At 40.7% G+C, this 16,260-nt stretch overlaps 1 protein-coding gene across 1 annotated transcript in view; it reads right to left on the minus strand.

The window, feature by feature from the left end:
- The window catches only part of sorcs3a (sortilin related VPS10 domain containing receptor 3a), a 233,433-nt gene that overhangs the window by 134,132 nt on the left and 83,041 nt on the right, over nucleotides 1-16,260 (minus strand). The window contains exon 2 of the mRNA XM_056371766.1: nucleotides 10,869-10,936. Within this exon, the coding sequence (XP_056227741.1) occupies nucleotides 10,869-10,936 (68 nt within the window). The remainder of the gene's footprint in view (nucleotides 1-10,868; nucleotides 10,937-16,260) is intronic.

Genomic DNA, 16,260 nt, shown 5'->3' on the forward strand with positions numbered 1-16,260 from the left:
GGAAAACAAAAAGGTTGCATTAATTCATGTGAAATTAGTTTCAGAGTCAGCTACATGTTATATATGTTTGTTTTTTTCAAGCTGCTTATAATTCAGTGCTTCATTTTTATTTTTCATAACCATAAAATGTAAAAATATGCGGCCGTGTTTATAAATATGTTGGTTTTGTGTTGATCCAAGTTGATTGCTGTTTATGAAAAAAACAAAAAAACAATCTAACTAGTTCTGTCTGACAAATACTGTTTGAATGGCTTCTGATGTACATTTGTGATCTTGGTACCTGCATGTATTGTGTAACAGGGGTTGCTAACCCCTTTGTTAACAAAAACACCAAAATGCACAAACTGCTGTTAACCTGCTACCCTCCCTCTGCAGCCCACAACCTCACTGTGCTGTGTGTGGATAAAACCATGACGCTGTCCGTGGTGCTGAAGTAACAGACACATTTATACAAACTCCTCATTTCATATTAAAATATCAAGTGCTCTCGGGTCATTTTAAAAGACATTGCAGCAATGTTCAGAGCAGCCTGGGTTTCCTGCAGTAGTGAAGTTGTTAGAGTTAAATGTTGTATAGTGATCTTTTACTTCCACTACTAAGGCAATGTGTTGGAATGTATACGGGTGCCATAGTTGTCACTTCAGCCGTCGCTGCTTAAAGTCCCTAAGGCCACAGATGACTGTACATGACTGACTGCAACATGATTATATGTAGTCTGCTAGATGGGCACTGATACATACTGCATTGTATCTGCAACTATTTCTAGGTGGGTATATGGTAGAATATACATAAGCACATATATAAGCACCACTACACCTCTGGGTTTCGTACAACTTGATTTTTTGTTTTATTTTTTGTTTTAATTTTTTTTTTCATAGCTGACCAACATTATACTGAAATTAATTGCTGAGACATGGCCAAAGAAGCATGTCCAATGGGGACATATATAATCTACACCACTTAATTTGGAGTTAAAACTGAATGTGAGCAAGCCCTGCTTTAGGGGAACTGCAGAGTTTGATAATAATTCACCATGCAGTAGTCATTAGCTCACGAGCAGTACTCATTTGATCTGTTGTTAATTAAAACAATATTGATTTTTGCAGCTTTAATAAAAGTGTAGTTGCTGCACACAACTATGGTAGAGATGAATGTTTCTATATTGAAAGTTATTATTCATCTTACTTTCCACTGTTTTCTTCCATATACAATCATTTTAGCAGAGCCTGCAGTAGCTGTATCAATCATATCCTCTCTTAAGTGCTGTCAGGGAAGTGCTTTAGAAAAGTTGTGCGGATTCCAGGTTGGCGAGGTTTTGAGGGAAATACCAAGTCCAATTGCAAAAGGTGACAAACATCAGGTGGGTCTCTCTGAAAGAGCCGGGCCCTTATTATAGGCACTGACCTGTGAAATATCACATAGCCTGTGAGCATGCTCAGCAAAATGATGCAATTTGAGAGGATGTCACTCCTCACCCCCGGGTGACCCTATCCTGGCACAGCAGGAGAGGAGGAGTCTGCAGTCAGGGAGTGATAACGCAGCGCTATCATCCTCTCACTCTCTTTCTGACGGCCACATGTGTTTAGGCAAGGGAATCCTCTCCAACAATGACGGTCCTCGCAAAAGAGAGGTGCTGCAGATCCCCTTACTCTCCCTCAGTCTGTCGTGGTCTGCAGTGAAATTAATTCTAAAGGGACACATTTTAGCTTCCTGCACATCTTGAAGTTATTAAACTGCATAGTGTAGCATCATGCAGCAAGCTTCAAAATTAAGAAAGTGTTTTACAAACACAAGAAAAGCAAAAGAAAATATTTTAATAAATGTATTTAACAGTATAAATCTAATAAGAGGACAGAGAAACACAGGATAAAGCACACAACAACAATTAAAAAAGTGTGTTTTAATTTATAATTTTGGTTGTACTTATTTTGCCAGGAATCACTGATTTCAACATATGTTCGAATTGAAGGTTTTCCTGTGATTTTGTAAATTAAGTACTACTTAATTTATCTCTTTTTCCAGGGTACCCCAGATTTCTCATCATGATCATAAGTTGTATGGAAGCAATAATGAGATTTTGAGGAATCCCATTTGCTTCAGTACATATAATATTCTTCAGTTTGCCAATGCATAAGTGCACTTGTTTTTTCTCCAGGAAACATGAACAGATTTTGGCAAGAAATACCAGTCACTCATTTCCTGGTTTAACTCATCAAACAAACAGTACATGCACTTGTGGCTCTGATGCAAGTTACTAAACACTATTACTTCAGTATTATGAAATAACTACTGATGAGAACCAAATTCAAGACACAGCACGTGTGTGTTCACTGAAAAAGAGCTGAACAATTGAGTTGCACAGTTGTGGAAAAGTGTGGTACTGGAGCTATGGAACAAAGTGAAAGAAAGAAAAAGAAAGAAAGAAAGAAAGAAAGTCATAATTTGTCTTAAATTACAACAAATTTCTCACATTTTTTTTTGTGTTATAGGGGGAATTGTTCTCTCATATAGTAAACTGACTCTTATGTGTAAAATTGAATGAAGGTCCCCTTTAATTCCTTGATATGTTCCGGATTACTGACTTTTTTTTTCTTGATCTGGAGGAAGTAGTTCAGCACAAAAATCTCCCCACCAGTTGTCTAACTGTTGCCTAATTCTTAATAATCACTGTCATTTTCAGTGACACTAATTTCAGGCAGTTATCCTCATTACGAACATTTCTTCATACCAAACATCATTACAACTGTAATCAGCATGTTAATAGGGGACAAAAGAGAGTGAAGAGAATGCTCTTTTTTTTTATCAGTGTTAATTTGCTGAATGCGAGAATAAGACCAATTAAATCAAAATAATTAGACTCAAACGCCCGATTATTGGTGTGAAAATTTGCCTTAACGAGATAAGAGAAAACTGGCAAATACTATGGCAAAATTCCCTGGGAATGAAATGAAGAGACATTTACTGCATGTTTATTGGTAGTATGGTGTCATCATTTAGAGGTCCACTGGGGGACAGTTGTTCATTTTCACACATATTGATTGATCTCAGGGATAAGATAATCATTGTTACTGAGAGTTATTTCCACTGCATGCACTGCAGAGAAAATAAGGCAGTTAAAAGTAGTGCAACCTTACAGCAAAACTGCATTGTACAAAGTACATTACCTTCATAAGAATAGAGCTCTTAAAAACTCCTCATGCTCCGCCTCATGCTACCAGTAGTAACAAGGACACTAGCAAAACACAAAACTAGAGAAGAATCAGTCAGGAAGGATCAGCAGAGAGCAACTGTCTGTGGACACCACATGTAGAATCATTCCCTTTTAGGGGCTTGTCTTGCTTTTGCCTCTCCATTGCACCTGTTGTCACTTTCATCTGCACCAAAGCAGGTGAAACTGATTCACAATCACTTGTGCTTCCTAGATGGACAGATTGATATCCCTGAAGTTTAACTGACTCGGTGTTCTACTGTGATGATTAAGTGTTCTGTTCGTTGTATTACAAATATATGTATATGTGTATAATAATTGTCAGCTGTATTAATTTCTTGGACAGTGACACTTAAGCAAAGCCTGTGAGCCAGCCTATGAGACAACTCAAGTCCAACATGTCGAACATGCATTGTTGCCAGATTTGACTGATACCAAGTGACCCATTCAGAGCCTCAAACCCAGTTACCTACTTGTAATAAACTTAAATGTCATTTGGTTTTGTCTCTCATATCAGTCATTGCATGCAGAGCCTGTTTAACTGTCCCTGTCATTTCACTGATGCTAATCAGAGGAGAGGAGAGGAGAGGCAATCTGGCAACAATGGTCACATGACTTGCTCCTCTGACTAAAATATATATCTATTGCACCCTTAGGTTGGTTTTGAGATAAATAACAGTGTTTGTTCTGTGCCAATGCTAACATGCTGATATGAAACTGGCATAGTGTTTACACCAGGTTCACCATCTGAGTTTAGCATGTTAGCATGCTACTGTTTTTCAGATAGTAAAAAATTTGGGCCACATGCTTGTTTTCTTCTGTTCTTACCTTTATGCCCATCCTACTCAGCATGTCAGCACAAGGATATTTAATACAAGTTTTTTTAATGATTTTATTATTTTTTTCAGTTCAGTATAAAGCTACATGGTCACTATGTAGTTTCTTAAGTTGCATCACAGTCATTCAAAACACCCCATCACACAAGCCTTTAAAGTGAAAGCAGTGCATCCGATTCAGCGTATCAGTCTAATCTGTTGTTGCTTCAAGCATTTTCATTCAGTACAAAACTAGACCGAAATAAGTTCAGTTTTGATTGCAAGCACCAATCTGCAACAAGGTCACTGTGAACTTTGGTTGTGTTTAACCGGCTTTTTACCAGGGAGCAACACACTGCCTGATACAACTGAGTGGACAATAGCATGTTCTGTCACCAGTGAGGGGAGCTCAAGTATTATTCTGTGAGTGACAATGATGGCGCAGTACACTCTCAGTTCAGCTTGAGCATTCAGTGTTTATTTGTACACTGGACATATCTAATAACTAAGCCTTTGTTTCTAATTGCAACAAAATCTTAGTCACAGTTGCAGGAACTTAAAATAATAAGGACTGGACTTTTTGTCAATGCGTGTTGTGGTGCTACAAAAAAGAGATCAAAATCATTCCATTCCCAAGATCCAACATACTGTGAGCACAACTTCAATAAACCCACTGCATAAACCGCAAAAAAAATAATAAAATGCTGCAATAGGCTTGTTTTGCAAAAATGTACAAGTATAGTTTTTGTCAAATCCATACAGTGATAGGAGGGAAATACAACCTGACTTTGTTGTTGGCATTAATTTTCCTGCGTCTGAGTACCTGCAAATGAGTACAGGGCTTGTCATATTTGATAAATTTTCATCCACAGAGGGACAATACTCCAGAGGCCAAATGAGAGAGGCTGAACAACTTTGAAGAAGAATTGTTTTGCTGAGTTGATTTATTGTCAACAATGAATAGCTTGCCTTGATTTCTTTCCCCTCTACCTTGCACATATGAAAGCTCCTTTATTATGCACAGGCTGACTGATCAGCTTTCATTGTTTAAGGTCAGGATGTTCATTAAAATTGACAGACTGACTGGGTGATACTTTGAAGTGTTGCCACTGCCTTGACCTTTGCAAAAAGGCAGCCTTAGAGTTGCCATTTGGGACGTCTTCCCGTGAAGTGATAAAGATTCTCTCCATCTACTCCTCTTCAAAGCCTATCAGAGCTGTGATCTCAATTAGCCAGCAACAGAGAGACGAATCACGGACCGGGGCTGACATGAGATGGTCAGGTTGCCTAGCACTGTCCAGTGATGACAAGAAAATGGCTGCTTCAGTAGTAGTGTCGGCTTGCCTTTTATCTTTCTCTTTTCACGCCTTTATCGGATCTCCTTTAAACTTCATCTACTTCTATCATTCCCATCTCAACTTCTACTCAAACGTATTGCAAATTGGAAAGTGGAAAGTCAAGCCTGGATGGACAGCTGCTCCCCTCACTGTTTGTGGGTGAGTGACAGGGCTGGGAGTGTTGCCAATGACACTGATCTCCAGCCACAGTGACGTCCCTGTTCTCACACCGTGGATAAGTTACTTCACCTGATTACATCTTCCCCATAGAGTTTAACTGTCATGGTGCATTTAACTGTGATGACGGCGCTGGGGTTTATGTGAGTCCAATCATCACTTATTTGTGAGAAATAAATTTGCTGTGGAGCGGCAGATCACACTCAGATTGTTGGATTACCTTAAATGTACCTTGTTGAGGCACTCATTGGGTTTGTTATCTGAAAGCTTTTCCTCACCTAAACTGCACGTTAGCCACTCATTTAGCACTTTTGTAACTTAAATAACTAGTAATGGACGTATGTGTGTCTAATTGTCTACCACCCCTTTCAAAGTCAACTGCTTAGCCCGCTTACCTCCAGATTATCTTCTGCTTCAAAACAGCTTCAATCATACAAAATGTGAAGTGGGCGTGATTGGGTTTGTAGCTTGAACTGCTCTTTGTTAAAGGTCCCACACTTTTTTATTTGAAGAGTTGATCCATAAGAAGGTTGTGGTTTTAAGAACCGAAAACCTTATCAATTGATTTTTACATCTCCTCTCTTGGGCTTCTCTCTGGAGCTCTAGCAACAACAGGTCAGTGAGCCAGTGATCAAATTAAAATATAACAGATGTTAGGTAAACACTCAGAGAAACCAAATCCAGTAAGGTTGGATGGTGGATCCAGGTGGGCGGGGCTTGGGGCATGGCTGAGGGCGGTGACTGTTTTGTTACATCCTGACCACTCGTTTTAAGACTCATTTTCTGAATACAGGCTGTGTGTGTGTGTGTGTGTATGTATGTATATATATATATATACATATAAAGAACGTAGACCTGCTTTATAATCAAAAACACATGGAAATCTCACTTTATACAATATGGGACCTTTAATCACTGACTTGAAGTCAGCTCCAAACCTACACTGCTATCAGCCCTTCCCTCTCTGACCTCTTGCATGACTCTATTCTGCTAGTCACATTACTGCACGATCTACTGTGGGGGAATGAAAATAACAAACAGTAGAAGAAAGTTAGGCGCCAGTCGTTGTAAAATCTTGGTAGCAGCAGGATAACAGTGATGGAACAGTAGTTCTCAGAATGACTCGCCATCCTGTCCAGTCTCACAGTAATGGAGCATAGCATTGTCATATCAGGTGCTTGCATCAGGTGCTTGCATCAGCTGACTGGAATCAGCTGCTTCACTCGTGGCTCACAAGCTGACTGATGATATCCAATAATATTATTGCAGGTGTGCAAAGCTGAAATTTCTCAGTATAACAGCTCCTTCCACCACAATGTTGCTATTGTTGATTTAAGATTTAATGTGTGTGTTCGTATATGCGTTTGTTAAGAGGCTTAGTGCTCCCAACAGTATCCGCATTGCTGCTTGGATACAAAGAGCAGAGGCTTTTCCACTAAACCTACATTAACTGTATAAGCATTTGCTATAAACAGATTTCCTTGACATAAATGTCTCTGACTGAATTGGGCTACGTTTTGTGAAAAGCAAATGGTGTAAGCACGACGCCAAGCTTGGGTCAAGTTCAAACTTTTGTGCTTTTTATTTCAAAGCAAAATGTCAGTGGTCCTCTCCGTGCCCTAGCCGATGACTCCAACGATATATTCCTCTCTTCATCGTAAAATGACTATGATAGGTTGTGTCTGTCATTTAATATTGGGCAACTTATACATTTAAAGGTCCCATATTGTATAAGGGTAGATGTCCATGTCTGTTTTCGATTATAAAGCAGGTCTAGCTTCTATATTGATACTGTGAAAGTATCAAAGCGCTGAGTCCGCAGAGAAATTGGTTTGACTACGTTGGCTCGTGATGGATGCGTCTTGTGTTTCCGCTTCATTCAGTTTGCATTATGACGCTTTCTACCTCACCTGTAGGCTACAGTGTGTCCTCTCCCTGCCATCTGCGGCGGTTGTCTCTTGGGATTTTTTATGCATCAGGGACTAAAGGGATCATCAAAGTGATCATCAAGGTGAACAGATTTGAACTTTGACGCACTGTAGGATCCCTTCATGGGCTCAGATTAGGGTGGGAACATGTGTGCACAGATACAAAGCAGAAAACTGTGTGGAAGACTCGGCACTCAAAGTTGCCACACTGTGACGCTGCAGTTGCAAGTATACATTTGAAAAGAAATCTTTTTTTTTTCTTTCCTTACGCCTGTCCCTCATGCAGACAGTTTAGCAATACACATAGTAGAGGCACAAACAAGCTTTTAAAAAATGTAAGAAGTGTAACCAAAAAACTATTTTATGATCCATATTGTCTGCCGGTGAAGCAGCTGCGTTCTGTCTTACTGCAGTTTATCAAGGGACTGCATTTTCCTTCGCACTTATTCAAACACCAAAACACTGCTATGCTTTTTGCCTCAGGGTTCAAATTACACAGTAGCTGTCTAAATGCCAAAGATGGCTAGCAGCTATGTTAGCACCACTTATCATTGTCAAACTACCACTTCAAGCTGGGCGAAATAAGCAAACTTGAAAAGTGCAAATGTTTTTTGTGCTTTAAAGGACTGTCAAGTGTAAAAACTCAGGGGGGGGGGGGGGGCGGACCATCTTGTCACACTTTCCACACTCTTTCATATATCTTAGGATCAATACATCATATATTTAAAAACTGCATACCCAAATGAAAGTCTCAAAGTCTCAGGCATACATTTTGTATTCATTTCATTTACAGAGCTGCTATATCAGCAGGTAGGTTGTCACACTCGATTTTGCAACAAGTAAAATAAGAACCAATTGCTTGTTGGGTTATTTTTTACTCCAAATGAAATATTAAACACAGCTAAAGAAAAAAAAAAAACATGTCATGTCAAGCATTTAAACAAAGTGCTGGAGCCTGGAAGGGTTTGGTCCTGCAAATTCTGTCTACAAGTACACATCCCTGTTGTAAGGCTGAACCCCTGTCACCCGAAGGCCAGTCTGAATATTCAGTGTGTTTGCCACAATCCCAGAGATGTCATAAACCGTGATTCTTTTCCCCGGGTTGTTCCTCATCCAGTCAATCTGACACTGGCTTTATGTTCAGCGGTCCATAAATGGTTCTGTCCAGAGGTTGCGGCCTATGTGAGCAGAACTGTGCCACTTTCTATGGCAAAAGTCAGTCCGTCGGCGGAAAGATGGGAGCTGCGGTTGTCCTGAAGGAATAATCCACCGCTTCTCCTTTGGCATGTTCAACAAAATGATTAAGGAAATCTACAAAATGTGTTTCTATGCAGCCGGAGGCGTTTTGCTCCTCCTTTGCTTCTAGGCGGTCAGGGGATGATTGCAGGAGTTCACCCCTGGGAACATGAAGTAGGGGGTAATATTACTCCTTGTTGGTGTGACTGCACATGCTAGTGTCACAAGGGTTAACCCCCTTTCACCAGATGTCAGTGACCCCTAGCTGTTTTAAACCCAACGCCTGGCCACCAATCAGTCTGGTTTCATACCAGTTTCATCCATATTCCAGATGTGTCCTGGTCCCATGTCATCCTAACACCCTCTACAGAGTGTCAAAGAAAACCTTGACATTCTCCTCGTTAAAGGCACTTGCTCTGGCAGGGCTAGTTGCCTCTGAGAGAGTGCAGTGTACGGTAAAGGGATAAAACACATTTACAAATTTCAGATTTAAATTTGTAAATGTGTTTGTAAATTTACTTTTGAAGAAATAAACCAGACTTGCACATCTGTGTGGTGGTGCAACAGCTCACATATTTTTTGGGGATTAAAAAGATATTTCCCATATTTACAGCACATTGAAAAGATCTCTTTTTTTCAATTATTTCAGGATATATAAAATGGGAAAACATCAAATCTATGATATTAACAAAACTCTAAATTTCTTATCTTTGTATCACTAAATGACAATTCAACATGTGCAGCCAAAGCAGCTGTGTACCGTCGCACTGCAGGAAATCAAGGGACTGCATCTTCTTTGCACTTATTGAAACACCAAAGCACTTTTTTGCCTCAGGGCCCTTTCTCAATGTGGTGGAGCAGGTTTTTAGACAGTAAGAAATCTTATATATATATATATATATATATACAGTGTATATAATGGAGTAACAATAAATGTATTATATTAACAACAGTTAACAATTTTATTTTGTAGAAAATAGCTGATTATATGGACATTCTTAGCTTCACTACTATTACCATGAAATGACAAACAAATCATTTGGTAGAGCAGGTTTTTAGACAGTGATTTGAGCCTAAGTCACCTAATTCTGTTCAGTGCTGGACCTTTGAATATTCCAGTCCTCATGTCCACAGGGACTTTCCCAACCCCTTAGTCCATGGCCCACTGGTGGGCCGCGAAGGTGTTGCAAGTGGGCTGACAAATCATTTGCAAAACATAACAGTTTAGGTGAAAAAAATGTAATTATAAATGATAAAAAATTTTGTTAAGTTCAACACATCTTGTAAATAAAACATCGTAACTCAAAATGAACTCTACCAAACAGGTGAACAGTACATTAAATGGTTAATAGGCATGTACACACATGTACACACCATGGCCTGCTGGAAACTGCAGCTCTTGTGCTACTGCGAATTTTGAACGCTAGTTATATTCAGTCTGGGCTAAAAACCTGATGTAGAGATTCATACCCAACCGCTGCTGTTGTGATGTGAATGTCTCACAGTATTGAGCCATACAGTAGTTCATGTTATAATCCTTCGCTGCACTCTTAAACAATTTATTTGCAAACGTCACCTGCCTCACTGCCCGTAAATCACACAAAGGATAAACTGTATGTGTATTACACTATCCACATTTCAAGATGAGTCACACACGGTTTCAACTCAACAGAGAAGTGTTACCCATCCTTTTTGCCAGTGTATTTTCTGCTCTTTACAAGCATGCTTCTTGTTTCAGAAGTGTGTATGTGCATGTGTATGTGTGTTTATTTTATTCCTGGGAGGGGTGAGGAAGCAGGGCACATCAGATAATACACCAATGACATGACATCAGAACATACTGTTCACAGCACCAGAGGAGCGGCTGAGGACAGGATATGGACAGGTGGGGGAAAATAGACTGATGATTTAAAGTTGTACAAGAAAATGGGCAAAACGGATACAGGCGTTTGTTTAAAGGTTTATACGAAAAAATGGTCCAAGTCGGATGCTGTTTGGTTTCAGTCATTGGAAAATATACTTAACTATCAATTACTGAAACATCAAGCCAATTAGAGGATCATCATACAAGACTAATTCTACGCTTCTGGCACTCTGAGCACCATTAAAGCATTCATAGACATTTACATGTAAATGTTTCATGAATATAAATCTCCTTTGTACTCACCTCCAGAGAGTGCTCTCAGTGACGCTGCCAATGTGAAAGTCATACAGCTTGGTTAAAATCAGGATCACCTGCAAAGAGAGAGAATTGAACCATTACCATATTTTTTCAAAACGGAAATCGAATGCACAAAGTGAATTTTTCACAGCAGTGAAATGTTGACTGGCGTCCAACATCACAGAATATCACATTTATTTTATTGCTCCTTATGATCGTGGTCGTAACACCAGAATATAAAACTTGTCAAACTTTCCTCAAGTGAAGGAGCTCAAGTATCTTGGGTTCTTGTTAAAAAAGAGAGGGTACGCTACAAGATCAAGTACACGATCAACAGGTGGGTTGGTGCGGCATCAGCAGGCACTGTACTGGACGATTGCGGTGAGAGGTACTCGAAACAGGTCAGTCTATTTTCCAGCTCTCACCTTTCCAAACTGCGCCTATGGTCCTGAGCTTTGGGTAATGACAAAGAGAATGAGATGTGCTGAGCCAAGAAGGTCTACCACTTATCAAGTCAACTCTCAGCAAGAAGACGAGTTTCCCTTTTAAAGTCAGGAGAGAGAGAGCTCAGACATCTGGAAGAAGTTCAGATTAGAAACACTCCTTTCTGTTGAAAGGGGCCAGTTGATCGTCTGATCAGGATGCCTTCTGGACGCACTCCTGTGAAGATATGCAAGTGGATGGAAGGACCTTCCTTGTTCAGATAGCTTGGAAATCAAAACAAAGCACACTAAAGCTTAAGCTTAGCCTACTGTTAAAGCAGAGTCAACACCTCCTGCAGCTGTTTCGTGATGGATATTCTGGTGAAACACTGGGCACAAATACAGACATGAAAGCACAGACACTGACCGAGTGGAGATTAACAAAAGATTATTATTGATCAGTGAGGGGATAGAACTCACACAAAGTCTGGCTAACGCTTTTATACAACAAGTACAAGGGAGAAATAAATGCAGAAACCGATTGGTCGAGATACAAATCAGCTTAGGTTTAAAACCAATAACAAACAACCACGAGGCATACATTTGCATATCTGCTACTTTCACAGTATGTCCTTGAACACAAGACACTTAAAGTTACTGAAAGACTCAACCCATACGCAGCCCCTTGGCCTTTCAGGTGACCTCTTTACCCATTAACAGGATGAGGGGAATAGTGGGCTTTTTCAACACATTTACTGCTAATGACGCAATCAGTGTTACAGGAGAAACTCCTGAGACTGAATGAACGATTAACTAATAACTTCACCTCCACATTTTGGTATTTAAGTGATAAACCAACCATTTAATCCTCTATTACTTTCACAGCTTCACAGTAAAAAGTCGTATATGGCTTTTACAGTGCAAGAACAGATACTGTAGATCATCTATTCATTTATCAACTACTTTCTTGCCATGCCATATTTGCACTTGTGACCTGCCTGTTTGACCTGCTTCAGTATCCACACACACCATCAAGTATAGCTCAACTATTTGTTAACTCAATCTGTAACAAAAAAGTACATACTCCTTAAGGCCTGTAACAAAATAATTGTGCTTACGGTAAATTGAATTCTCCCCAACACCAGTTGGGAAAACACTACAAGGTTCTGGGAGTAATAGATTAGCATGCTGGGAGGTAGTGCTTTGCATAATTAGCACTGTGTAACAAACGCTGTGTATGCCACTTTGAAACTTAGTTTTTCTCTTGATGGAGCATGCTGCCATCCTCGCCCCTGTGGAAAAGCCTAATCCAACAGTCTCTGTGTTGACATCTTTGGTCTCTGCTCTTTTTGGAGAGATAATCAGCAGGCGGGCACTTTGATAAGCACTGTGCAAGTCCTCAGAGCAAATCACAAGACATGGAGGCCGAGTCTACCATGACAGGATCAGCGGTCAGCTGTGATACTCCACTCCAGAGCGGAGGATCACAACTCTGTTGCACAAAGAGACAGCTGCGGGTAGGAAGTTGCAAGAGAGAAAAGAGGTAACGCACTTAACTAGGGAGAAAAACACTGTTTATTAAACTCGGCCATCTGGTAAGATCCACGGCTGATGTTCACCTCTGGGTTATAGGATGTAGTCAGAGTTGTGTGAAGACATTAATTAGCAAAGGTGAAAACACAGAAAAGAGGGACTTCAGCGTGCGCGCAATTATTTAGCATATATCTCACACTTGACCTGACCTCACCGGGGAAACATCCTTTTATATAATAGATGCTATTTTCATCCATCAGTCCATGTGTTGTTTGCTGCACTGTTTTCCTTCCCTGACTAAATGACTGCTGCTCTCCCTCATTAGCATCCACGTCTCTCGTTAGCATTTCCGTCCCCGCAACAAGCTTATGTTTGTTTAAAGCAAACTGACAAGCTCGACTTGAGTCACTTGGCCGGGAGGGGATGCAGGAGGTGTGGCCTTGACTCTTCTGACTGGCATCAGCAATCAGGGGGTTAGATAAGAAGAAACTGAATCTCTGTATATATTGGAAAAGAACCAGCGTCCTGGAACCCTCGACCTCCTTTAGTACTCATGTGCTCCTGAAGCGCTGAGGCCCGCAGACTTCCAGGACCTTTCCACCTCTGGCTGAGCCTCACTATCCCCACAAGCCCTCTGAACAAGTCAGCTGTTCACCAGGGACCCTAGGATGGTTCTTGTGGGAAGATGTGCCACATGCCCGAGGGATCCTCTTACTAAGACTGTGAACATGTGGTTCAGGCAAAGCAGGACTGCAGTGCCAGGGAGAGAGCCATGCTGAATAACAAGTAAATGGATTCTTATCATGCGGCTGCCTCACACAGAACAAAAACCAAACAGGATCTGTGTGTATTAATGTGTTTATTTAGGTGCATATTTGTTGATAGGGCACATGTGTAGAAATGAGTGCATGTGCTCCTGTGTGCTGTCAGAGATGTGTGGTCTTGCCTGCTCGGGGGTGTGTGTGTGTGGGGGGGGGGTGGACACACACACACACACACACACACGCATGAGTCATCTCATCCCCACATGACAGTCTGAATTTGAAATTCAACATTGAACAACCAGCTGAAACACAGAGAAACTACTTTCGTACCCTTAGAATAAAATCTTTTCAGCCAACTTTAAAATAATTTATTAAAGAATATTTAATTCACTAAGCCTCAGACCTATATAAAAGCCTTGGGTATTTTTAAAAGAGCACTTGACAGTAACTCTTACTGTTTATTCACATGCTTGCTCACAACTGTTCACGGTCTTTGTCGGACGGACAGCGCGGACAAAACTGCAGAGTGCAATCCAAAAAAAGCGCGTCTATTTCAAGTACACTCTCCTTCTCTAAATCCCCATTTGACTTGCAATTATAGAATCAAAATGTCAGTCACATTGCACTTGCATTAGCCTTGTTGCCTCAGCAATTAACCAACTGTGGTGAAAACATATTATTTGCATAACTACCCCCCCCCCCCCCCCCCCCCCCCCCCCCCACACACACACACACACTCACACACACACACACACACTCCCCTGTCCTCAGAGCCCGAGTCAAAAGCCAAACACAGTTTTGGATACAGCTCCTGCTCATAGCGCGCTAATGACAGCAATAATGACTTTTCCCAGAGAAAAAAATCCAAACTCCTCTCTTTGCAGACCAATAGTTTAATTGTGATCATGACCTTAAGAGTTGTCAATTTTTATGCCAGGTAGCGGCACAAGGCAGGATAGCAAGGTTGTTAAATTACACTCTCTATGAATAACAGTGGATGAATGTGTTCATTCATTCATTCAATGGAGTAATCATTAAAAGAAAAAGCAGATGCTAACAGAGCACTGACAGCCACGTGTGATGTTTGAATTATGATGTGAACCCAATCAAATCTAACTTTTCAAAGAAATGAAAAACCACGAAGCAAAAATGGACAATGAGATTAATCTGATCAACAGCTTCCTGTGTGCAGAGCTTATATCATTTTTGCTAATGAACCTACTTCATAATTCATTTCCCCCTATTGAAAAAGCTCTCTTGGCATCAAAGTGACTGATCAAAGTGAAACAAAAAGATTTAACAGTTGAATTCACATCCACCGCACAAGGATCTTCTCCAACACAGCTCCTCCGACACTTTGTGTTTTTTTTAGCTCAAACAATGTCAAAGACGTCCACTTTCTGCGCTCCGCTCGGAAACAAAAGAGCTCTCCGTGCCTTTGATTGCAAAATGTCATGGTACTCCTGTATTGACACTCTCACACACAACTGAAAACAAGCTTTTAGTCGTCTGCAAACAAACGTCAGGATAGTCGACACCAAAATGGCAGCTGGAACTGATCATTATCTCGAAGTGATTAAGCTTCTCCGCCTTTCAGTAGCATGTCAACAGCTGAGCAATTACTTTGTCAATTTGCAAGAGCTGTTTATGAGACGTAATGTCAACTGGGGGTGATAGAGCTCCCGGTTGATGTCGAGGCAAAGGCCGAAAAACAATGAAACCTTTCACACAATTTGGCGCGACTGCGAGGGAGAATGAAGCTATCGACTTAATGGTAAGTGGATAAATACACATCGAGATGTTTGCAAATAATTGTATGGATCGTAAATGGAAACGAATGGAGAGTTGAAATAAAAGAGGGAGACAACAACAAGAGAGAATCTGAGGATTTCAACTGTCATCTGTCGCTTTTGTTTTCCTGCTGGCTACGAAGAAGAGCGGGCTCCGTGACGACGAGGTCGATCCGCTTGTTCATATCTTTTGGTCAAAAGGTTGGTCGACCTGCGCTGTGCAGCAAATAAAACACTGTAATATAACAACACAGATACAGATAACCTTCAATCTCAGCTGCACCATTCAATAGATCAACTAAGGTGTTGCTTAATGAACCCACACACACACACACGACTTTGCCGTTACTCTCAGCTCCACATTCCAGCATCTTCTCTGTCAACGGCCGCAGCAGGCAACTGTCTTCAATGTTAAAGCTTCGACAAAGCTTTAAACAGCAGCCACATATTTTTCTCAAGAGTTGACGGAGTCCAAAACAGAGCCGCCGACGAGCCAATACTGGACTTACATTTGTTACGAGGCCAAAGACGTGACTCCAAATTAGTGTTAACGTTGCTCCGTGTCCTTTGAATGCGTAATAGCAAATTATTTTCAAACACATTCACCACCACAACTTTATGAGGTGATGAAATGTCAGTTGTATTTTTCGATTGTTCTGTTGTCTCCAAGTGGCCAAGAGATCTACTGAAGACGACTTGTGATATTAAAGGAGTTGTTAGCTCGTTAGCTCCTGGTCAAGGACAATGAAGTGCACATGATGAAACTCTGCGGCTGGTGAATGGAACAAACCGTGGAAGTTTACAATATCTTGATAGCTTTTGATTAAGCAAATAGAAAGGCCAACACAGGCTCGCGTCAGTTAGTGTCATGGAACACAAAAGTGAATGT

This window comes from Seriola aureovittata, chromosome 3, assembly GCF_021018895.1.
Source record: "Seriola aureovittata isolate HTS-2021-v1 ecotype China chromosome 3, ASM2101889v1, whole genome shotgun sequence".
Taxonomy (NCBI): Eukaryota; Metazoa; Chordata; class Actinopteri; order Carangiformes; family Carangidae; genus Seriola; species Seriola aureovittata.